The 25,524-nt window shown below is 37.1% G+C and overlaps 1 protein-coding gene across 3 annotated transcripts in view; it reads left to right on the top strand.

The window, feature by feature from the left end:
- The window catches only part of SLCO6A1 (solute carrier organic anion transporter family member 6A1), a 128,285-nt gene that overhangs the window by 62,116 nt on the left and 40,645 nt on the right, over positions 1–25,524 (top strand). For all 3 annotated transcript variants that reach the window (XM_055299091.1, XM_055299089.1, XM_055299090.1), the window contains 2 exons: positions 17,005–17,200; positions 24,152–24,305. In XM_055299091.1, coding sequence (XP_055155066.1) covers positions 17,005–17,200; positions 24,152–24,305 — 350 coding nt within the window. The remainder of the gene's footprint in view (positions 1–17,004; positions 17,201–24,151; positions 24,306–25,524) is intronic.

Here is a 25,524-nt window from a genome sequence, read left to right as displayed (position 1 = left end):
GGTGCCAATGGAATACAAAAGAATGTCTTGGCAAAGTCCAATACAGTATATTAAATGTAATCAGTCTGTGTAGTAGATTTGGTTACATCACAATGTCTGGAACAGCCAGGGTTATAAGAGGAATAACTGAATTCCGCAGTAATTAATCCACTGTAAACCTCCAGCTCCAGCTCCTGATAACTTTTTTTTTTTTTTTTTGAGATGGAGTTTCACTCTTGTTGCCCAGGCTGGAGTGCAATGATGTAATCTAGGCTCACCACAACCTCCACCTCCCAGGTTCAAGTGATTCTCCTGCCTCAGCCTTCCAAGTAGTTGGGATTACAGGCATGCACCACCACGCCCAGCTAATTTTATATTTTTTTAGTAGAGACGGGGTTTCTCCATGTTGCTCAGGCTGGTCGCGAACTCCTGACCTCAGGTGATCTGCCCGCCTTGGCCTCCCAAAGTGCTGGGATTACAGGCGTTAGCCACCACACCTGGTCCTGATAACCTTTTACACTGGCCGTGATGTGTATTGAATGGAAATAATGCATCTCTTACTACCCCTGCTACCTTATATACTCAAAGCTAGGACTTTCCTTTCTCCTTCTTGGATTCTACATTGTTTCTGTTAGACCCTGTGAGAGGAAACAGGGAGGCATGTTGGGTAGCAATTCATGTGTTCTATTATCACTTCTGGAGTTTAACAGCATTCATAGTATAGTATTATAAAATATAAATACTAATTATACATTTAGAAATTGAAGCTACAGCATCAGTATATTGAGGTTACAACAAACGTTCATTGAAATTTTCCAGAGTACCACCCACAAGCTTACTTCACATTCTTTTCAGGAACGATGAGAGTTCAAAATCTATTCAATGCCTCATCTATGATTTCACACAGGAATTTTATTCATCTTAGGAAAATCTTCCTAAGAAGGTCACAGCAAAGCTACTTTATAGCAGTCAGGACACACTACAAAAAACTCTGATGTCTTTTATTGTTTTAAAATGGATCCAAGATTTGCATGATAAACTGGAAGTGGAGCTGGACCTCCAGTCAACCCAGCTATTGGCTATTTTGTTTAAACAAGAAATTATGTACTGCACTTTATTATGTCCCAAGAAAATCAGCTAAAATTCTGATAATTCACCTGGTCTCTGCTCATAGTGGCTGTAATTTTTTTTCTTTTTACACTCAGGGTAATTGCACATTGCTGGAACTGTTATCTGTAACTTGAAAGCAGAAGGAATCTTCTGTCTAATAAGAAAAAAAATTAGTAATAGTTTTTACAGTGGGGCAGTCCTGAAGCTGATGGCCAGATTGACAAGGAAGTTTACTTGCCTAGTGAAGAGTTGATAAGACCTATGGTACTTTCTATGGAGCTGTCTTTAAACCTACTTCAGCCTGCAGCTACAGAAAGCCACGTCTCTGTTAGCATCCCATCGTTGTTGCCAAGAGTGCTCAGATCTGTAATGGGTTTGAATTTCATCCTATCTGTAAGCTAACAAGTTAACCTAACTTAATTTCATGTGTGCTGGAAGAAGACACCAAACCTCTTGGTCAGAGATGAAATAAAGTTTATGACTCACAGCAATAGCAATAATGAGAGTTCCTGCTAGGTTTCTGAGCTCCCGTTTCCAAAGGGTGATGTGAAAGGAGGCCTGGTGATATCTGTACACACAACGAGTTGCATTACATGAAAGAAATCTTGAGGTTAGGGAACCCAAGTCTTTTATAGTGGGCAGTAATTATGCTTGTCTTTGGCTCCAGAGGGAGATATTATACTTGATAGAGAGTGTCCAGAGGGGACATTGTCTCTCTCTTCCAAACTTCTAAGCAAAGTTGTCCTCTGCTCTAAGTGGAAATACTATCCTTATTATCCAAGGCTACTCTTCATATAAATATCCTTGAAAAGAGAGTTGAGAACAAAGAGCAGTCAGTGCTTCTGCTTGCAGGATATACAGAAAGTTTTCACCCAATAAATATATTAGTAGTTATGTTAAATATAAATAGTCTAAAGAATGTCAGATTGGGAAAAAAATTTTAATGTATGTTACTAACAAGAGGCATTCCTTAAATATGGGGACATGAAAAGGTTGAAAGTGAAAGGATAGACAAAAGATGCAAATGCTAACCAAAAGAGAAGCTTGTGTAATTATAATAATTTTAAATATTGTATCCTTCAAAGAACACAAGAACTATGACAACTCAAAAAACTGGAATGTCTTCTTTCCTTCAAAAAACCTCACTAGCTCCCCCATGGAGGCTAGCACCCCAGTACCTGCTAGCACCCTGCCACAGCCAAAAAGCATGCACTCTGCCATGCTGTCACTGCTGCTGTTGCTGGTATGTGCAAACAGGATGGATCCCATTGCCACTGCCCTACAAAGTGCTTTGGTTACCACCATCCATTGGCGTGTTGTGACCAGGAGTCCAGGAGCAACTTGGCCCCTCCAGCACAGCATGTTTCTACCTTGAGGAGCCAGAGAACAAAGCCAGTGCCCAATACTGGTCCCCAGGAGTTAGGTGACACAGTCCAGGAGTCCTGAGCTGAGCCTTTGCCTTCTAAAATCTTTCAGAAACAAAGCCAGTTGAATGAACCCACCTTATACCACAAGGAAACCCTCAAGATCATCAAATAGGATAAAAGAAAAAAAAAATCCAAAGGATAGGGACTTCAAGGATTAAAGGAGCATCAGCCCACAAAGATAAAAAAGAAGCAGCACAAGAACTCTGACAACTCAAAAGGCCATAAGGTCTTCTTTCCTTCACACAACCTCACTAGGTCTCCAGCAAGGGTCCTTAACCAGCCTTGGATGGCTGAAATGACTGAAATAGAATTCAGAATATGGATAGGAACAAAAATCAAGATTCAGGGGAATGTTGAAACTCATTCTAAGAAAGCTAGGAATCACAAAATATACAGGATCTGGAAGACAAAGTAGCCAGTATAGAAAAGAATAGTATAGAAAAGACTTCATAGAGATAAAAACACACCATGAGAATTTCATAATGCAGTCACAATTATTAACAGCAGGATAGATCAAGCTGAAGAAATAATCTCAGAGCTTGAAGATTGGGTTTCTGAAACAAGACAAAAAGAAAACATTAAAAAGAAAAGAATAAAAAGGAACAAACAAAATGAACAAAAATATGCAATTATGTAAAAAGACCAAATCTACAATTCACTCTTATCCCTGAAAGAGATAGGGAGGATGGAAGCAACTTAGAAAACATATTTCAGGATATCATCTATGAGAACTTTCACAACCTATGTAGACAGGCCAACATTCAAATTTAGAAAATGCAGAGAACCCTCACAAAGTGCTTCACAAAAACATCATCCCTAAGACATAATCATCGGATTCTCCAACTTCAAAATGAAAAAACAATGTCAAAGCAGCTAGAAAGAAAGGACAGGCCACCTACAAAGGGAAGCTTATTAGCAGACCTATCAGCAGAAATCCTACAAGCTAGACCTCTTAGCAGAAACAGCAGACTTCTCAGCAGAAACCCTACAAGCCAGAAGAGACTGGGAGCCTATATTCAACATTCTAAAAGAAAAGAAATTCCAATCAAGAAATTCATACCCAGCCAAACTAAGCTTCATAAGTGAAGTAGAAATAAAATCATTTTCAAACAAGAAAATTATGAGGGAATTTTTTACCACCAGACCTGCCTTACAAGAGCTCCTGAAAGAAGCACTAAATATGGAAAGTAAAAACCATTACCAGCCACTACAAAAATGCACTTAAGTATGTAAACCATTGACACTATAAAGCAATCACACAAACAAGTCAGCATAATAAACAGCTAACAACATGATGACAGGATCAAATCCACATATAGCAATAGTAACTTTGAATGTAAATGGGCTAAATGCCCCAATGAAAAGACAGAGTGGCATTGATATGCTGTCTTCAAGAAATGTGTCTCACATACAATGACACCAATAGACTCAAAAATAGATGAAGAAAAATCTACCAAGTGAATGGAAACTGAAGGGGAAAATGAATCAAAAAAGAAGGGGTTGCAATTCTAATTTCAGACAAAACAGACTTTAAATAAACAAATATTGTAAAAAACAAAGAGGGGCTTTACATAATGGTGAAAGGTTCAATTCAACAAGAAAACCTAACTATCCTAAATATATATACATTTAACACAGAAACAACCAGATTTATAAATTAAATTCTTAGAGACCTTCAAAGAGCCTTAGACTCCCACCAAATAATAGTGGAAGACTTCAACACCTCACTGACAGTGTTAGAAAGGTTATCAAGGCAGAAAATTAACAAAGATGTTCAGGACCTGAACTCAACGCTAGACCAAATAGACCTGAGAGGCATCAACAGACCTCTTCACCAAAAAAACAACAGAATATATGTTCTTCTCATTGCCACATGGCACATACTCAAAAATCAACCACAAAGTCAGATATAAAACAATCCTCAGAAAATGTAAAAGAACTGAAATCATACCAACCACTGTCTTGGACCATGGCACAATAAAAATAGAAATCAAGACTAAGTAAATTGCTCAGAACCATACAATTAAGTGGAAATTAAATGACCCACCCTGAATGACTTTTGGGTAAGTAATGAAATTAAGGCAGAATGAGAACAGAGATACAAAACACCAGAATCTCAGGGATATAGCTAAGGCAGTATGAAGAGGGAAATGTATAGCACCACATGCTCACATCAAAAAGTTAGAAAAACCTCAACTTAAAAACTAACATCACAACAAAAAGAACTAGAGAAGTAACAGCAAACTAATTCTAAAGCTAGAAGAAGACAACAAATAACCAAAATCAGAGCTGAACTGAAAGAGATGGAGACACAAAAAAACATTCAAAAGAACAATGAATCCAAAAGTTGGTTTTTTTGAAAAATTAATAAGATAGATAGACTGTTACTTAGACTAATAAAGAAGAAAAGAGAGAAGATCCAAATAAACACAATTAGAAATGACAAAGAGTATATTACCATTGACCCCACAGAAACACAAATAACAATCAGAGACTACTATGAGCACCTTTACAAACATGAACTAGAAAATCTAGAAAAAATGAATAAATTCCTGGACACATAAAGCCTCTCAACACTGAACTAGGAAGAAATTAAATTCCTGAACAGACCAATAATGAGCTCCAAAACTGAAACAGCAATAAATAGCCTACAAACCAAAAAAAGCCCAGGATTAGATGGATTCACAGTCAAATTCTACCAAATGTGCAAAGAAGAGCTGGTATCATTACTAGTAAAACTATTCCAACAAATTGAGGAGGGGAGACTCCTCCACATCTCATTCTATGAGGCCAGAATCATCCTGATACCAAAACCTGGAAAGAGACCAATAAAAAACCAAAAATTCAGGCCAATATCCTTGATGAACATATATGCAAAAATCTTCAATACATACTAGCAAGTGAATCCAGCAGTACATCAAAAGCTAATCCACCATGATCAAGTAGGTTTTATCCCTGTAATGCAAGGTTGGTTAAACATACACATGTCAATAAACATTATTTATCACATAAATAGAACTAAAGTCAAAACCACATGATCATCTGAATAGATGAAGAAATAACTTTCAATAAAATTCAACATCCCTTCATTTTAAAAACTCTCAACGAACTAGATATTGAAGGAACATACCTAAAAATAATAAGAGCCATCTATGACAAACCCATAGCCAACATTATACTGAATGGGGAAAAGCTGAAAGCATTTCCCTTGAAAACTAGAACAAGGATGCACCCTCTCACCATTCCTATTCAACATAATATTAGAAGTCCAGGCCAGAACAATCAGGCAAGAGAAAGAAATGAAGGGCATCCACATAAAAAGAGAGGAAGCCAAACTATCCCTGTTTGCAAACAACATGATTCTATATCTAGAAAACCCCATAGTCTTGGCCCAAAAGCTTCTTAAGCTGATAAACAGCCATCAGCAAAGTTTCTGGATACAAAATCAACATACAAAAATCAATAATATTTCTATACACCAACAACAGCCAGCTGACAGCCAAATTAGAAATGCAATTCTATTCACAGTTTCCACAAAAAGACTTAAATACCTAGGAATACAGCTAACCAGGGAATTTACAGATCTTTACAATAAATTACAAAACTCTGCTCTAAGAAATAAGAGATGACACAAACAAATGGGAAAACATTCCATGCTTATGAATAGGAAGAATCAATATCGTTAAAATGGCCACACTGCCCAGAGCAGTTTACAGATTCAATGCTATTCCTATTAAACTACCAATGCAATTCTTCACAGAACTAGATAAAAACTATTTTAAAATTCATGTGAATCCAAAAAAGAGCTCGAATAGCCAAGACAGTCCTAAGCAAAAAGAACAAAGCTGGAGGCATCACACTACCCAACTTCAGACTATACTACAGGGCTATGGTAACCAAAACAGCATCATACTGGTATAAAAACAGACACATAGACCAATGGAACAGAATAGAGAGCCCAGAAGTAAGGCCACACACCTACAACCATCTGATCTTCAACAAACCTGAGTAAAACAAGCAATGAGGAAAGGACTCCCTATTCAGTAAATGGTGCTGGTATAACTGGCAAGCCATATGCAGAAGGTTGAAACTGGACTCCCTCTTTATACTATATACAAAAATCAACTTGAGATGGATTAAAGACTTAAATATAAAACCCAAAACTATAAAAACCCTAGAAGAAAACCTAGGGAGTACCATTCTGCACATAAGAACTGGCAAAGATTTTAGGACAAAGACTCCAAAAGCCATTGCAACAAAAGTAAAAATTTACAAATGGGATCTAATTAAACTTATGAGCTTCTGCATACCAAAAAAAAAAAACTATCAACAGAATAAACAAGACAATCTACAGAATGGGAGAAAATATTTCCAAGGTAAGCATCTGACAAAGGTCTAAAATCCAGCATTTATAAGGAGATTAAACTTAGAAGAAAAAGAAAGGCCCATAATAAAGTGGATATAGAACACAAACAGACACCTCTCAAAAGAAGACATGTGGCCAACATATGAAAAAACATATGAAAAAACCTCAGTATCACTTATCATTAGAGAAATGCAAATCAAAAGCACAACGAGATACCATTTCACACCATTCAGAATGGCTATTACTAAAAAGTCAAAAAATAACAAGTGCTGGCGAGGTTGCAGAGAAAAGGGAATGCTTATACACTGTTGGTGGGAGTGTAAATTAGTTCAGCCATTGTGGAAAGCAGTGTGTTGATTCCTCAAAGTGCTAAAGACAAAACTACCATTTGATGCAGCAATCTCATTACTGGATATATACCCAAAGGAATATAAATTTTTCTATCATAAAGACACATGCATGCATATGTTAATCGCAGCACTATTCACAATCGCAAAGACATGGAAGCTAAATAAGAACCTATAGACGCAAAGAGGAGAACAACAGACACTGGAGCCTACCTGAGGGTGGAGGGTGGTAGGATGGAGAGGATCAGAAAAAATAATTATTGGGTACTAAGCTTTTTACATGGGTAATGAGGTAATCTGTATAACAAACCCTTGTGACACAAGTTTACCTATATAACTAACCTGCATATGTATCCCTGAACCTAAAATAAAAGTAATGTGTCCTCTAGCAGCTTATACAATTTCTTTCTTTATTCTTGATGTTATGAAGATTTCCTACCTTGTTATCTGTAAGGGTGACTTTTTTTATTACTTCTTAGTAGTTGGAGTGTACATTTATTTCCAGGGCTAATATTTCATTAATTATGTAAATCTTCAGCTGTCTAATCTTTCAAACATTGTTTTTCTGGTATTACTTGTATTGTTTTTTCACAACTGCTAGAAACCTTTTTGTAGAGCTTCTTATTTATTTTTATTATCTTTTTTCAAGAACTATTTTTTGAACAGTTTTAGATTTACAGAAATATCTTGAAGATACAAGATAATATAGAGAGTTTCTAGCCAGGTGTGGTGGTTCATGCCTGTAATCTCAGCACTTTGGGAGGCTGAGGTGGGTGGATCACTTGTCAGGAGTTCAAGACCAGCTTGGCCAACAAGGTGAAACCCATTCTCTACTAAAAATACAAAAATTAGTATGGTGGTATGGTGGTGCACACCTGTAATCCCAGCTACTTGGGAGGCTAAGGCAGGAGAATAGCTAGAACCTGGGAGGCAGAGGTTACAGTGAGTCAATACGGTGCCACTGCACTCCAACCTAGTGACAGAGTGAGACTCTCACTCTCTCTCTCTCTCTCTCTATATATATATATACACACACACAGAGAGAAAGAGAGAGAGGGTTTCTTTATACTGTACACCCAGTTTCCCCTTTTATAAACATCTTAAATTAGCATGGTAGATTTGTCATAATTAATGAACCAAAATTAATAAAATATTACTAACTAAAGTCAATAGTTTGTGCAGATTTTTTTCAATTTTTAGCTAATGTCCTTTTTCTGTCCCAGGATCCCATTCAGGATACTACACTATATTTAGTTGTCATGTCTCTTTGAAATTCTCCTGGCTATGACAATTTCTCAGTCCTTCCTTGTTTTTGATGACCTTAGAGTTTTTAGGAGTACTGGCCAGTTGTTCTGTAAGATGTCCCACTATAGAAAATTGCCTAATATTTTTATCATGATTAGACTGGGATTATAGTTTCTGGAAGGAAGACCAGAGGTAAAGTATCATTTTCAAAACATCGTATCAAGCAAATATACTATCCATGTGAGCGACTGCTTTTGAATTTAACTTTGATCACCTGGCTGAGGTAGCATTTGCCAGGTTTCTCCCCTGTACTCATTGTCTTTTGTTTGTTTTGGTTATTCTTTTCTCACTCTTTTATCTTTTTTTAATACACATTGTAATAACACAGTGTTCTTTTCCAATTTATCAATTTGCTTATAATCTCTAGTCCGAAGGTCATCCTGAGATTTGAGTTTTTAAGAATTATATTTTTTAATATCCAGGTTTCTTATTTATTTTTATTCACTTTTTTATCATCTCCTCTTTTTATTTTTCTTCTTTATTTATATGAACACTTTCATTTTTATGTCACTGTTCAACTCCCACTTACGAGTAGGAATATGTGATGTTTGGTTTCCTGTTCCTGTGTTAGTTTGTGGAGAATGATGGTTTCCAGTTTCATCCATGTCTCTGCAAAGGACGTGAACTCAGTCTTCTTTATGGCTGCATACTATTCCATGGTGTATATGTGCCACATTTTTTTCATCCAGTCTATCATGAATGGGCATTTGGGTTGCTTTTAAGTCTTTGCTATTGTAAAGAGTGCTGCAATAAACATACGTATGCATGTGTCTTTATTGTAGAATGATTTATAATCCTTTGGATATATAAGCAGTAATGGGATTGCTGGGTCAAATAGTATTTCTGGTTCTAGACCCTTGAGGAAGCACCACACTGTTTTCCACAATGGTTGAACTTATTTACGTTCCCACCAACAGTGTAAAAGTGTTTCTATTTCTCCACAGCCTTGCCAGCATCTGTTGTTTCCTGACTTTTTAATGATTGCCTTTCTAACTGGCATGAGATGGTATCTCATTGTGGTTTTGATTTACATTTCTCTAATAACCAGTGATGATGAGCTTTTTCTCATGTGTTTGTTGACCACATAAATTTCTTCTTTTGGTCGGGCGCGGTGGCTCACGCTTGTAATCCCAGCACTTTGGGAGGCCGAGGCGGGCGGATCACGAGGTCAGGAGATCGAGACCATGGTGAAACCCCATCTCTACTAAAAATACAAAAAATTAGCTGGGCGTGGTGGCGGGCGCCTGTAGTCCCAGCTACTCGGAGAGGCTGAGGCAGGAGAATGGCGTGAACCCAGGAGGCGGAGCTTGCAGTGAGCCGAGACTGAGCCACTGCACTCCAGCCTGGGTGAAAAAGCGAGACTCCGCCTCAAAAAAAAAAAAAAAAAATTTCTTCTTTTGAGAAGTGTCTGTTCATATCCTTTGCCCAGTTTTTGATGGGGTTGTTTGTTTTTTTCTTGTAAATTTGTTTAAGTTCCTTGTAGATTCTGGATATTAGCCCTTTGTCACATGGATAGATTGCAAAAATTTTCTCCCATTCTGTAGGCTGCCTGTTCGCTCTGATGATAGTTTCTTTTGCTGTGCAGAAGCTCTTTAGTTTAATTAGATTCCATCTGTCAATTTTGGTTTTTATTCATTTGCTTTTGGTGTTTTAGTCATAAAGTCTTTGCCCATGCCTATGTCCTGAATGGTATTGCCTAGGTTTTCTTCTAGGGTTTTTATGGTTTTAGGTTTTACATTTAAGTCTTATGTCAGTCTTGAGTTAATTTTTGTATAAGCCGTAAGGAAGGGGTCCAGTTTCAGTTTTCTGCATATGGCTAGCCAATTTTCCCAGCACCATTTATAAAATAAGGAATAATTTCCTCATTGCTTGTTTTGTCCCTATCAGGTTTGTCGAAGATCAGATGGTTGTAGATGTGTGGTGTTATTTCTGAGTCCTCTGTTCTATTACATTGGCCTATATATCTGTTTTGGTACCAGTACCATGCTGTTTTGGTTACTGTAGCCTTGTAGTATAGTTTGAGGTCAGGTACCGTGATGCTTCCAGCTTTGTTCATTTGGCTTAGGATTGTCTTGGCTATATGGGCTCTTTTTGGTTCCATATGAAGTTTAAAGTAGTTTTCTCTAGTTCTGTGAATAAAGTCAATTGTAGTTTGATGGGAATAGCATAAATCTATAAATTACTTTGGGCAGTATGGCCATTTTCATGATATTAATTCTTCCTATCCATGAGCATGGAATGTTTTTCCATTTGTTTCTGTCCAATTTTATTTCCTTGAGCAGTGGTTTGTAGTTCTCCTTGAGGAAGTTCTTCACATCCCTTGTAAATACCTTGTATTCCTAGGTATTTTATTCTCTTTGTAGCAACTGTGAATGGGAGTTCACTCATGATTTGGTACTCTGTTCGTCTATTAATGATGTACAGGAATGCCTGTGATTTTTGCACATTGATTTTGTATCCTGAGACTTTGCCGAAGTTCCTTAACCTCTTAAGGAGATTTTGGGCTGAGATTATGGGCTTTTCTAAATGTACAATCATGTCATCTGCAAACAGAGATAATTTGACATCCTCTCTTCCTATTTAAATACCTTTATTTCTTTCTCTTGCCTAAGCACCCTGGCCAGAATTTCCAATACTATCTTGCATAGGAGTGGTGCGAGAGGGCATCCTTGTCTTGTGCTGGTTTTCAAAGGGAATGCTTCCTGCTTTTGCCCATTCAGTGTGATATTAGCTGTGGGTTTATCAGAAATAGCTCCTATTATTTTGAGATATGCTCCATCAATACCTAGTTTATGGAGTGTTTTTAGTATGAAGGGGTGTTAAATTTTATCGAAGGGATTTTCTGCATCTATTGAGATAATCATGTGGTTTTTGTCATTGGTTCTGTTTATGTGATGGATTACATTTATTGATTTGTGTATGTTGAACCAGTCTTGCATCCCAGGGATGAAGGCGACTTGATTATGGTGGATAAGCTTTCTAGTGTGCTGCTTGATTTGGTTTGCCAGTATTTTGTTGAGGATTTTCCCAACACTGTTCATCAGGAATATTAGTCTGAAATTTCTTTGTTGTTTTGTCTATGCCAGGTTTTGGTATCAGGATGATGCTGGCCTCGTAAAATGAGTTAAGGAGGAGTCCCTCTTTTTCTATTGTTTGGAATAGTTTCAGAAGGAATGGTACCAACTCTTCTTTGTACCTCTTGGAGAATTTGGCTGTCGATCCATCTGATCCTGGGGTTTTTTTCATTGGTAGGCTACTAATTACTGCCTCAATTTCAGAACTTGTTACTGGCCTACTCAGGGATTCAACTTCTTCCTGGTTTAGTCTTGGGAGGGTGTATGTGTCGAGGAATTTATCCATTTATTCTCAATTTTCTACTTTATTTGCATAGAAGTGTTTATAGTATTCTCTGATGGTAGTTTGTATTATTGTGAGATCAGTGGTGACACCCTTTTATCATTTTTTATTGTGTCTATTTGATTCTTCCCTCTTTTCTTTTTTATTAGTCTGGCTAGCAGTCTATCTAGTTTGTTAATCTTTTCAAAAAACTAGCTCCTTGATTCATGGATTTTTTGAAGGGCTTTTCGTGTCTCTGTCTCCTTCAGTTCTGCTCTGATCTTAGTTATGCCTTGTCTTCTGCTAGCTTTGGAACTTGTTTGCCTTGCTTCTCTAGTTCTTTTAATTGCGATGTTATGGTGTCAATTTTAGATCTCTCCTGCTTTCTCCTGTGGGCATTTAGTGCTATAAATTTTTCCTCTAAACACTGCTTTAGCTGTGTCCCAGAGATTCTGGTACCTTGTCTTTGTTCTCATTGGTTTTAAAGAACTTATTGGCTGGGCGCGGTGGCTCAAGCCTGTAATCCCAGCACTTTGGGAGGCCGATCACGTGGTCAGGAGATCGAGACCGTACTGGCTAACACGGTGAAACTCTGTCTCTACTAAAAATACAAAAAATGAGCCGGGCGTGTTGGCGGGCACCTGTAGTCCCAGCTACTAGGGAGGCTGAGGCAGGAGAATGGCGTGAGCCCGGGAAGCAGAGCTTGCAGTGAGCCAGGATTGGGCCACTGCACTCCAGCCTGGGGGACAGAGTGAGACTCCATCTCAAAAAAAAAAAAAAAAAAAACTTATTTATTTCTGCCTTAATTTTGTTATTTACCCTGAGTTCTAATTTGATTGCACTTTGGTCTGAGAGACTGTTTGTTATGATTTCCGTTCTTTTGCATTTGCTGAGGAGTGTTTTACTTCTAGTTATGTGGTCAATTTTAGAATAAGTGCTGTGTGGTGCTGAGAAGAATGTATATTCTGTTGATTTGGGGTGAAGGGTTCTGTAGTTGTCTATTAGATCAGCTTGGTCCAGAGCTGAGTTCAAGTCCTGAATATCCTTGTTAATTTTCTATCTCATTGATCTGTCTAATATTGACAGTGGGATGATAAAGTGTCCCACTATTATTGTGTGGGAGTCTAAGTCTCTTTGTAGGTCTCTAAGAACTTGCTTTATGAATCTCAGTGCTCTTGTATTGGGTGCATATATATTTAGGATAGCTAGCTCTTGATTGCACTGTGGTCTGAGAGACAGTTTGTTATAATTTCTGTTCTTTTACATTTGCTGAGGAGAGCTTTACTTCCAACTATGTTGTCAATTTTGGAATAGGTGTGGTGTGGTGCTGAAAACAATGTATATTCTGTTGATTTGGGGTAGAGAGTTCTGTAGATGTCTATTACGTCCACTTGGCATGGAGCTGAGTTCAATTCCTGGATATCTTTGTTAACTTTGTCTCGTTGATATGTCTAATGTTGACACTGGGGTGTTAAAGTCTCCCATTATTATTGTGTGGGAGTCTAATTCTCTTTTTAGGTCACTAAGAACTTGCTTTATGAATGTGGGTGCTCCTGTATTGGGTGCATACATATTTAGGAAAGTTAGCTCTTCTTGTTGAATTGATCCCTTTACCAATATGTAATGCCCTTCTTTGGCTTTTTTGATCTTTGTTGGTTTAAAGTCTGTTTTATCAGAGACTAGGATTGCAACCACTGCTTTTTTTTCTTCTTTCCATTTGCTTGGTAAATATTCCTCTATCCCTTTATTTTGAGCCTATGTGTATCTTTGCACATGAGATGGGTCTCCTGAATACAGCACACTGATGGGTCTTGACTCTTTTTCCAATTTGCCATTCTATGTCTGTTAATTGGGGTATTTAGCCCATTTACATTTAAGGTTAGTATTGTTATGTGTGAATTTGATCCTGTCATCATGATGCTAGCTGGTTATTTTGCACATTAGTGCAAATATGGAGTTTCTTCATAGTGTTGTTGGTCATTATATTTTGGTGTTTTTGCAGTGGCTGGTACTAGTTTTTCCTTCCCATATTTAGTGCTTCCTGCAGGTGCTCTTGTAAGGCAGTCCTGGTAGTGACAAAATCCTTCAGCATTTGCTTGTCTGTAAAGAATTTTATTTCTCCTTCACTTATGAAGCTTAGTTTGGCTGGATATGAAATTCTGGGTTTAAAATTCTTTTCTTTAAGAATGTTGAACATTGGCCCCCACTATCTTCTGGCTTGTAGGGTTTCTGCAGAGAGATCTGCTCTTAGTCTGATGGGCTTCCCTTAGTAGGTAACCTGACCTTTCTCTCTAGCTGCTTTTAACATTTTTTGCTTTGTTTCAACCTTGATGAATCTGACGATTATGTGTCTTGAGGTTGCTCTTCTCATGGAGTATCTTAGTGGTATTCTCTGTATTTCCTGAATTTGAATGTTGACCTGTCTTGCTAGGTTGGGGAAGTTCTCCTGGATAATATCCTACAGTGTGTTTTCCAACTTGGGTCCATTCTCCCCATCACTTTCAGGTACACCAATCAATCATAGGTTTGGTCTTTTCATATAGTCCCATATTTCTTTTAGGCTTTGTTCATTTTATTTCATTCTTTTTTCTCTAATCTTGTCTTCATGCTTTATATCATTAAGTTGATCTTTAATCTCTGATATCCTTTCTTCCACTTGATTGATTCAGCTATTGTTACTTGTGTATGCTTCACAAAGTTCTCATGCTGTGTTTTCCAGCTCCATCAGATCATTTATGTTCTTTTCTAAACTGCTTATTCTAGTTAGCAGCTCCTGTAACCATTTATCAAGGTTTTTAGCTTCCTTGCATTGGGTTAGAACATGCTCCTTTAGTTCAGAGGAGTTTGTTATTATCTACCTTCTGAAGCTTACTTCTGTCAATTCGTGAAACTCATTTTTTGTCCATTTGTGGACACCTTGCTGGTGAGGAGTTGTGATCCTTTGGAGGAGAAGAGGCATTCTGGTTTTGGGAATTTTCAGCCTTTTTGCACTGGTTTTTCCTCATCTTTGTGGATTTATCTACCTTTGACCTTTGATGCTGATGACCTTTGCATGGGGTTTTTGCATGGGCATCTTTTTTGTGGATGTTGATGTTATTGCTTTCTGTTTGTTAGTTTTTCGTCTAACAGTAAGGCTCCTCTTCTACAGGTCTGCTGGAGTTTGCTGGGGTCCACTCCAGACCCTGTTTGCCTGGGTATCACCAGCGGAGACTGCAGAGCAGCAGAGATTGCTGCCTGCTCCTTTTCTGGATGCTTTGTCCCAGAGGGACACCTGCCAAATGCCAGCCGGAGCTCTCCTATATGAAGTGTCTGCTGACCCCTGCTGGGAGGTGTCTTCCAGTCAGGAGGCATGGGAGTCAGGGACCCACTTGAGGAAGCAGTCATTCTCTTAGCAGGGCTCGAGCACTGTGCTGGGAGATCCGCTGCTCTCTTCAGAGGCAGCAGGCAGGAATGTTTAAGTCTTGCTGAAGCTGCACCCGCAGCTGCCCTTTCCCCCAGGTGCTCTGTCCTAGGGAGATGGGAGTTTTATCAATAAGCCCCAGACTGGGGCTGCTGCTTTTCTTTCAAGGATGCCCTGCCCAGTGAGGAGGAATCAAGAGAGGCAGTCTGGCTACATTGGCTTTGCCGTGCTGCGGTGGGTTCCACCAGTCCAAACTTCCCATCGGCTTTGTTTACACTGTGAGGGAGAAACTGCCTACTCAAGCCTCAGTAATGGCAGATGCCCCTCCCCCACCAAGCTCTAGCATTTTAGGTTGACTTCAGACTGCTGTGCTGGCAGCAAGAATTTCAAGCCAGTGGATCTTAGCTTTCTTGGCTCCATGGGAGTGGGACCTGCTGGGCAAGACCCCTTGGCTCCCTGGGTTCAGCTCCCTTTCCAGGGGAGTGAACAGTTCTGTCTCACTGGGGTTCGAGGTGCCACTGGGGTATGAAAAAAAAAACTCCTGCAGCTAGCTCATTGTCTGCCCAAATGGCAGCCCAGTTTTGTGCTTGAAACCCAGGGCCCTGGTGGTGTAGGCACCCAAGGGAATCTCCTTATCTGCGGGTTGCCAAAACCATGGGAAAAGCATAGTATCTGGGCTGGATAGCACCGTCCCTCACAGCACAGTCCCTCACAGCTTCCCTTGCCTAGGGGAGGGAGTTCCCCAGCCCCTTCTGCTTCTTGGGTGAGGTGATTCCTCATCCTGCTTCTGCTCAGCCTCCGTGGGCTACACCCACTATCTAATGAGTCCCGGTGAGATGAACCGGGTACCTCAGTTGGAAATGCCAAAATCACTTGCCTTCTGCATTGGTCTCTCTGGAAGCTGCAGACTGGAGCTCTTTATGTCATTTATCTTTCTAAGCATTCTAAAATTGTTTATTTTCAAGTCTGTCAGGCACTTATATAAATTTAATCTCGTGTTAATGGGATTTTTTTGTTGTTTTTAATCCTATGTTTTTCTTGTTAAATTCATATTTAGATCTAACATTATTATATATTTGGAGTACAGGGAATTGCATCAATGTATGAATTTACTGTGCTATCTCATCTGATTGTCTTCTGACTATATTTCTCCTCCTTCTCCTCCTTCTCCTCCCCCTCCTTTTTCTCTTTCTTTTGCTTACTTGTTTCTAATTCCTTACTCTTGGATAGAAAACAGTGTCTTTTAATGGTTCTTCTAGAGTCCTACTTTGTTGTGAGATTATTAATATTGAACATTCATTTGTAGAACTAATGGGCAGCTTGGTTCAATTCTTGTTAACAAATCTCTGTGGACTTTTGTCAGTATAATCCTGTCTCTTGTGATAAGCTATAAATCCAGGAAGCTTGTTAATAATAGCTCTCAATAAGACAGCTCTCATCTTCCATTTTGCATGGACTAAGTTCCTGGTTTTTCCTTGATGACATTACTATAAAGGACCAAAACTTCACCATCACTGCCCTAAAGTCAGTAGGCCTGTGGCTTCAGCCTACAGGTTTTTGTTTCTATTAAGGTTCGGGTTTGTCAAGATATTTAGCATAACTGTACGTTTTCTGTCTTTTAGTTTAAACACATGTTTGCTATATGTTTAGAGCAAATGAAATTATATCAATGTATGTATTATCTGTACTATCAGCAGATTATTTTTAACTGTGTTTTTCTCCTCCTTTTTTTAGGACTTGTTTTAATTCCAGGAGGTGCACTTGGCCAGCTTCTGGGAGGTGTCATTGTTTCCACATTAGAAATGTCTTGTAAAGCCCTTATGAGATTTATAATGGTTACATCTGTGATATCACTTATACTGCTTGTGTTTATTATTTTTGTACGCTGTAATCCAGTGCAATTTGCTGGGATCAATGAAGATTATGATGGGTAAGTGTAGCCTTGTATATTAGACTTTTACATCAAAATCCTATAGCATATTCCTCAGGCAATTAATAATTATCTATCCAGTAACCATTATATGTTCATATAATTATTGGAATTATTGAACACATAAAAGAAATATAAAGTACAGTTTAAACTTTCATAAGGCACAAATATTATAATGGTATCTTTTTATATGACTGTTTATGCATTCATAAGGTAATGAAGAAAAAACACATTGAAGAGGTTTGGAACCTAGAAATAAAGTTTTGTATTAGAGTGGGTAGCAACTAGGAGACAGTACCAACTGTCTGTGCAAAGCCAGTCTTACCTTGTTTTTCTGAATTGGTTTGTCTGCCTTCTTATAGACATCAAAGAATGGAACTAAAGTTCATCTGAAGGTATGCATGGGTAATATCTCATTTAAGCTAAACATGCCAAAATTCAAAGAACTGGGCAAAGCTTGATATTAAATACTAAAGAACAAAACTGGAATTGGAAACCAAAGGACTGAACAAGTAAAATAAGAGTTTAAGACTTCTACTTTCAGCAACAATGGATTAGCTTATGGCAGGTCAATCTTCCCACTGAGAATAACTAGAAAAGCTGAATACAGTTTTAAAAGATTTGGTTAAAGGAATCAAAGAGTTATTTAGGCAACTAGGAATGTAAAGGCCAAAATCCTGGGAAAAGGCAAACCATGGAGAGGAGGGGCAACTTTTTGCAGCCACTTTTTCCCTGAGGGTATTTGCTGATTCTGGACATTGGCAAGGAGCTGAGAATTTGGGTAAAGAGTTTGGGCAAAAGCATCTAGTAAGATTACGAGAATTTTAATAGACATATGAGTCTAAATAGAAAAAAATTAGTACATAGAAAGGCCATGGTATCAGAGAGAAGAGAGAGGTAAACAAATGATGCAACACTCTGCCGGCTTATAACTCAAGAAATTTGCTGTGTTATGAAGCTAGGAGGCTAAAATCAAGCAGAAATCCCATGAAAATCAGGGAAGAATTCCAGCCATATTGTGATGCTCTGTAGATAGGAGATAGAGTTTAGAGTGTGCTGGGTAAAGGAATCCTGGTAAATCCTTGTTCTCAATTAACATCTGTGTAAGGCTAGGACCTAGGAGCAGAGGCCTTTCTAAAGTACTATGGCCTGGCCAGGAGTTAATTTGGTCTCTTAATTGAGTTAGTGTGGTCAGCCAACAAGCTGTGTCTTAGAGAGATAATATGATCCAAAGCTATAAAATATAAATGATAAGTGAACTTCATATCAGTAGCAATAATTATCCAACAGAAAACAGAGAGAAAATAGAATTAATAAAAATTAACAAAATGTCAATGAATTGAACAGCTTCAGATGGCCATTGCATGTGTAACTGAAGTCCCCAAAGGAGAGCATCTGGAGAAAGAAAAATATTTCAAGATATTATGGCCAAGATTTTTCAAATTTCATATAAAAATAAACTATAAACATGTTAAAACTCAGCAAAACTTTGGTATAAGAAACATGAAAAAAATTACACCATAACACATCGTAATCAAATTATTCAAAATAAGTGATATAAAGCAAATCTTAAAATTAGCAAAAATTATATGTATATACATATAGTTTATACATATACATATACTTTATGTATAAAGGTCCAGAGATAAGGGTAATGGTATATTTTTATCAGAAACAAATGCAGGTAAGAAGACAGTGGAATAATATTTTTAAAGTCCTAAAAAAAAGCCACCTGTAATTTTATATCAAGCCAGAATATCTGTCAAAAAAATGAAGGAGAAATAATTTTAGACAAAAAAAAAGTAAGTGATTCTTTTTTTTTTTTTTTGACAGAGTTTCGCTCTTGTCACCCAAGCTGGAGTACAGTGGCCCAATCTTGGCCCACTGCAACCTCCACCTTCCGGGTTCAAGTGATTCTCCCACCTTGGCCTCCTACAGCTGGGATTACAGGCATGTAACCTCCACCACACCCAGCTAATTTTTGTATTTTTATTAGAGACAGGGTTCACCAAGTTGGCCAGGCTGGTCTTGAATTCCTGACCCACACTACATAAAATGTTAAAGGAAGTCTTTCAGTCAGAAATAAATGATACCAGATATAAATATGAATCTACATAAAGGAAAGAAGAGCAATAAAAATGTTAACTATGTGGATAAATATATATTTTTAAAATTATTATTTAAGTCTCTTTGAAAATAATTATTTAAAACAAAAATATGTAATATGGGTTTACATGAAATGATATAATAGCACATGTTGGTAGACTGTGTTAAGTTAAAAATGTATACTATAAATCTTGAAGCAATCACTAAAATAACAGAGTCACAACACATAAATCAACATAGTTAAAATGAAATTATTAAAAATAGATATTTAATCCCCAATTAGACAGAAAAAAAGGAAAAAGTGAACAAAGAGAGATAGGACAAATGGGAAACAAAAAGAGGGTAGATTTAAACCTAACCATATTAGTAATCACATTAAATGTACACAGCTGAACATCTCAGTTAAAAGGGAGATAATCTTTACTTTGAAAAAAAAAGGAAGACCCAACTATATATGCTGTATTTTATAAATGCATTTCAAATATAGATAGTAGTATATTAAGCAGAAAAGAATGGGAAAAGATGTATCTTATTAACAATAATCAAAAGAAAGCTGGAGTATAATACCGGATCAAGTAGTTTTGAGAGCAAAGAATATTAGCAGGAATAAAGAAGATCATTACATAATGATAAAATTACCAATTCATCAGGAATATATAACAATCCTAAGTATGTATTAACTGCATGTAGAGCAAAAATGTGTACACTGCAAGGAGAAATGAAGACATTTACAGCTATAGTCAGATAATGGATCGAAGAAGACTCAACAATAAATAGAAAAAGTAGACCAAAATATCAGTGGTCAGAAGGAGATCAAAAAATTCTGGTTTGAACCATACTGCCAACTGTCCTAACTGACATTTGTAGAAATGGCCCACATAACAATACACATTCTATTCATGCGCGCATGTAATGGTTACCAAGTTGAAGCATATTTCGGGTTGCAAAACCAGTCTCAGTACATTTTTTATATATTTTTTATTTGCATAAATTTGTGGGGTATGATTGCAATTTTGTTACATGCAAAGGTGATACAAGTGGTCAAGTCAGGGCTTTTAGGGTATCTATCACCCAAATAATATACATTATACCCATTAAGTAATTTCTCATTATCTATCACCCTCTCACCTCCTTACCTTTCTGAGTCTCCATGGTCTATCATTCCACCCTCCACAATTATGGGTACACAAGTTTTAGCTCCCACTTATGAATGAGAACATGTGATATTTGTCTGTCTGTGTCTGGCTTGTTTCACTTAAGATAATGACTTCCCGTTTCATCCATGTTTCCATAAAAGACATTATTTCATTTTTTCTTATGACTAAATAGTATTCAATATGTGTGTGTATATATGTATATATAAATATTTATATATCACATTTTTTAATTCAATCATCTGTTGATGGAGATTTAGGATGATTCCATATCTTTGCTATTGTGAATATTGCTGCTATAAATAAATACAGATATCTTTTTGATATATTATTTTATTTTTCTTTGGTTAGATACCCAACAGTGAGAGTACTAGATTGAATGGTAGTTATATTTTTTAGTTTTTGAGAAAACGTCATACTGTTTTTCATAGAAGTTGTACTAATTTACATTCCCACCAACAGTGTAGAAGCATTCCCTTTTCTCCATATATTTCTAACATGTGTTATTTTTTAACTTTTTAAAAATAGTCATTCTGGGCCGGGCGCGGTGGCTCACGCTTGTAATCCCAGCACTTTGGGAGGCCGAGGCGGGCGGATCACGAGGTCAGGAGATCGAGACCACGGTGAAACCCCGTCTCTACTAAAAATACAAAAAATTAGCCGGGCGTGGTGGCGGGCGCCTGTAGTCCCAGCTACTCGGAGAGGCTGAGGCAGGAGAATGGCGTGAACCCGGGAGGCGGGGCTTGCAGTGAGCCGAGATCGTGCCACTGCATCCAGCCTGGGTGACAGAGCGAGACTCCGTCTCAAAAAAAAAAAAAAAAAAAAAAAAAATAGTCATTCTGACTACGGTAAGATCATACTTCATTATGGTTTGAATTTGCATTTGTTTGATGATTAATGATGTTGAGCATTTATCATACACCTGTTGGCTATTTGTATGTTTTCTTTTGAAAAATGTCTATTCATGTCATTTGCCCCCTTTCAGTGAAATTATTTGTGGGGGTTTTTGTTTAGCTGTTTGAGTTCCTTATATATTCTGGATATTAGTCTCTGTTGGATGGATAGCTTGAAAATATTTTCTCCAAAACTGCAGGTTGTTTGTTCACTCTGTTGATTACATCTTTTGCTGTGCAAAGCTTTTTAGTTTAATTAAGTCCCATTTGTCTATTTTTGTTTGGTTGCTGGTGCTTTTGAGGTATCAATCATGAATTATTTGCCTAGACCAATGTATGGAAGAATTTTTCCTATGTTTTCTTCTGGTATTTTTAGAGTTTGGAGAGTTATATTTAAGTCTTTAATCCATGTTGAGTGCTTTTTGTATATGGTGACAGACGGGTCCATTTTCATTCTCTTATATATAACAATCCAATTTTCCCAGCACTGTATATTGAAAAGGGTGTCCTTTCTCTAAATGTATATCCCAGTTAACTTTGTCAAAGATCAGTTGGCTGTAAATATGTGGCTTTTCTTCTGGGTTTTCTGTTCTATTTCATTGACATATGGGTCTATTTTTATACCACCACAGTGCTGTTTTGGTTACTGTAGCCTTAAAATGTAATTGAAGTTAGATAATGTGATACCTCCAATTTTGTTCCTTTTGCTTAGAATTACATTTGCTATTTGGGCTTCTAGTTTGGCTTGTATATGCATTTTAGGATTTTAAAAATTCTATAAAAAATGATGCTGATATTTTGATAGGGATTTTATTGAATATGTAGATTGCTTTGGGCAGTAAAATCATTTTAACAAGATTAATTCTTCTGATCCATGAGCATGGAAAGTTTTTCCATTTGTTTGTGTCATCAACAATTACTTTCTTGTAGTTTTCTTTTCTTACAGAGATCTTTCACCTTCTTAGTTTAATATATTCCTAGGTATTTTACTTTTTTGGACCTATTGTAAACAAGCTTGCCTTATTTATTTATTTATTTATTTATTTACTTTGAGATGGAATTTCACTCTTTTTGCCCAGGCTGCAGTGCCGTGGTACAATCTCAGCTCACTGCAACCTCCACTACCCTGGTTCAAGCAATTCTCCTGCCTCTCAGCCTGCTAAGTAGCTGGGCGTACAGGTGCATGCCGCCACGCCTGGCTATTTTTTTGTATTTTAAGTAGAGATGGGGTTTCACTGTGTTGCCCAGGCTGGTTGGAAACTCCTGAGCTCAGACAATCTGCCTGCCCTGACCTCCCAAAGTGCTAGCTTTACAGGCATGAGCCATCGTGCCTGGCCTGGCTTGTTCTCAGCTAGATTTTTATTGGTGTATAAAAATGTTACTAATTTTGTATGTTAACTTTCTACACTGAAACTTTACTGGATTCATTTATCAAGTCTAAGATTTTTGATGGCGTCTTTAGGTTTTTCTATATCTAAGATTGTATCATCAATGATCAGGGATAATTTGACTTTCTTTTTTCCAATTTGGAAGCCTTTTATTCTCTTTCTCTTTCCTGGTTGCTCTGGCTAGGACTTCCAGTACTATTTTGAATAGGACTGCCAAAAGTGGGCAATTTTGTCTCGTTCCAATAATTTGAACAAATTATGCTGGATAGATATCTATATGCAAATGAATGAACTTTAATTCACATCTTGCACCATATAAAATAATTAGTTCAAAATGGATTATAGATGTAAATATAAAATATAAAACTCCAAAAATATAAGAGAAAATATTTTTGATCTTGCATTAGGCAAGTACCTTTTAGATGTGACACCAAACACATAATCCAGAAAAAAATGAATTGATAAATTGAAACTTGTCAGAAATTTAAAAACTACTGTTTGAAAGAATTTGCTTATGGTATAAAAAAGCAAGCCATAGAATGTGAAAAACTATTGGAAAATAATATATCTAACAAAAAAATTACTTCCAGAATATTAAAAAATAAGCAATCCAACAAAATGGGCAAATGATTTGAACAGATATTTAATAAAAAATACAGTTTGAAAATAAATATATGGAAAGATGATCAACATCATTTGTCACTAGCAAAATGCCTATTAAAACCCAAAATATGAAACTACTACACCCCTGTTAAAATGTCTAACATTTTTTTAAAAAGAGACCATACCAAGTGTTGGTGAGGAGAACAAATGAAACTCTTATACACTGCTGATGGAAATGTAAAATATCACAACAGTTCTGAAAAACCGACAATTTCTTAAAAAGTTAAGTGAACACCTACTGCATGATGCAAACATTCTATTTCTTAATATTTACCCAAAAGACATGGAAGCATGTGACCATACAAAGACCAAATTAAGACCAGCTGCATGAAAGAAGCCAAAGAAACCTGATGTATTGTATGATTCTATTTCATAAACTCTTAGGAAATTCAAACAAGTGAATAGTAACAGAAAGTATATCAGTGTATGCCAGGGAGTGGGGAAATTACAAAGGGGCACAAGGAAACTTTTGGGGTTTTTATTATTATGTTTGTTATAAATAAACTTTTGCTTATTATGTTTGTTGGCATGATTTTGGTGATGATTTCACAAGTGTATACATATACCAAAATTTTCAAATTTTAGTCTAAGTATGTGCAGTCTATTGTAGCTCAGACCTCAGTAAAGCTGTTAAAAAAAGAAATTATTTCAATAAGCATATTTTATGGATCTCACTGATATCTTGACATTTGCATCAATAATTGTAAAACAATGGTAATATGATTACATTCAATCTTGTTTTTATAGAACAGGGCAGTTGGGAAACCTCACGGCTCCTTGCAATGAAAAATGTAGATGCTCAACTTCAATTTATTCTTCTATATGTGGAAGAGATGATATTGAATATTTTTCTCCCTGCTTTGCAGGGTGTACGTATTCTAAAGCACAAAACCAAAAAAAGGTAATTATTTTTTATAATTATTTTTTGTTATATATTTATATTTTCATTATATTATAATTATTATTTTTTATGCTTCTTCCTCTTTAGTTAAATGTTCAACTTGTAGATGCTATTAACATTTTTCTTCCAACTCTCTATAAAACCTATTTTTTCTTATTTTCCCCTTTTAAGTGTTAAAGACAAGAAAATAAATTTTTTTTTTTGATGTGTGTTTATTTTTTGAGACAAGGTCTGATTCTGTCACCCAGGCTGGAGTGCAGTGGTGAGATCCCAGCTCACTGCAACCTCCACCTCTTGGGCTCAAGCCATCCTCCCACCTCAGCCTACAGGATAGTTGAAACTACAGGCACACACCACCACACACAGCTAATTTTTGTAATTTTTTTAGACATGGGGTTCTGCCACGCTGCCCAAGCTGGTCTGGAATGCCTAAGTTCAAGTGATCCACCCGCCTTGGCCTCACCTCCAAAACTGCTGGGATTATAGATGTGAGTCACCGTGCCTGGCGAAAATTTGTTTTATATTGCCACAATACAAAGAGCTTATGGAAATTGATTGGGAGCGAAAGAGATATCCCTACATTAAAATGTCAATGAAAAGAGTCAAACTCTGTAAAATATTTGAAGAGATTTATTCTGAGCCAGATATGAGTGACTATGGCCTGTGACACCTTGGGAGGTCCTGAGAACGTGTGCCCAAGGTGGTCACTGTGAAGCTTAGTATTATACATTTTAGGGAGGCATGAGACATCAGTCAAATACATTTGAGAAATACATTGGTTTGATCCAGAAAGGCGGGACAATTTGAAGACGGGAGGGGAGGGTGGTAGTTGGGGTAGGGTTTTGGGGTGGGGCTTCTAGACTATAGGTAAATTTAAACATTTTCTGGTTGACAATTGGTTGAGTTTGTCTAAAGACTTGGGATCAATAGAAAGGAAATGTCCAGGTTAAGAAAAAAGATTGTGGAGACGAAGGTTCTTTTGAAGTGTCATAGTGGCTGCCCTTAGAGACAACAGATGACAAAAGTTTCCTATTCCGACCTTTTAAAAGGTGCTAGACTCTCAGTTAACCTCTTCAGGATTGGCAAGGCCCGGAAGAAGTGTTACGTTATTTGCTATGTTGATAGAGATTCTTTACAGATGCACATTTCCCCCCACAAAGGACTGCTTTTGCAGGGCCATTTCAAAATATGGCAAAGAAACATGTTTTGAGGTAAAATA

Source organism: Symphalangus syndactylus, chromosome 11, assembly GCF_028878055.3.
Source record: "Symphalangus syndactylus isolate Jambi chromosome 11, NHGRI_mSymSyn1-v2.1_pri, whole genome shotgun sequence".
NCBI lineage: Eukaryota > Metazoa > Chordata > Mammalia > Primates > Hylobatidae > Symphalangus > Symphalangus syndactylus.
The sequence above is the reverse complement of the archived record's forward strand: the minus strand, read 5'-3'. Positions and strand labels throughout refer to the sequence as shown.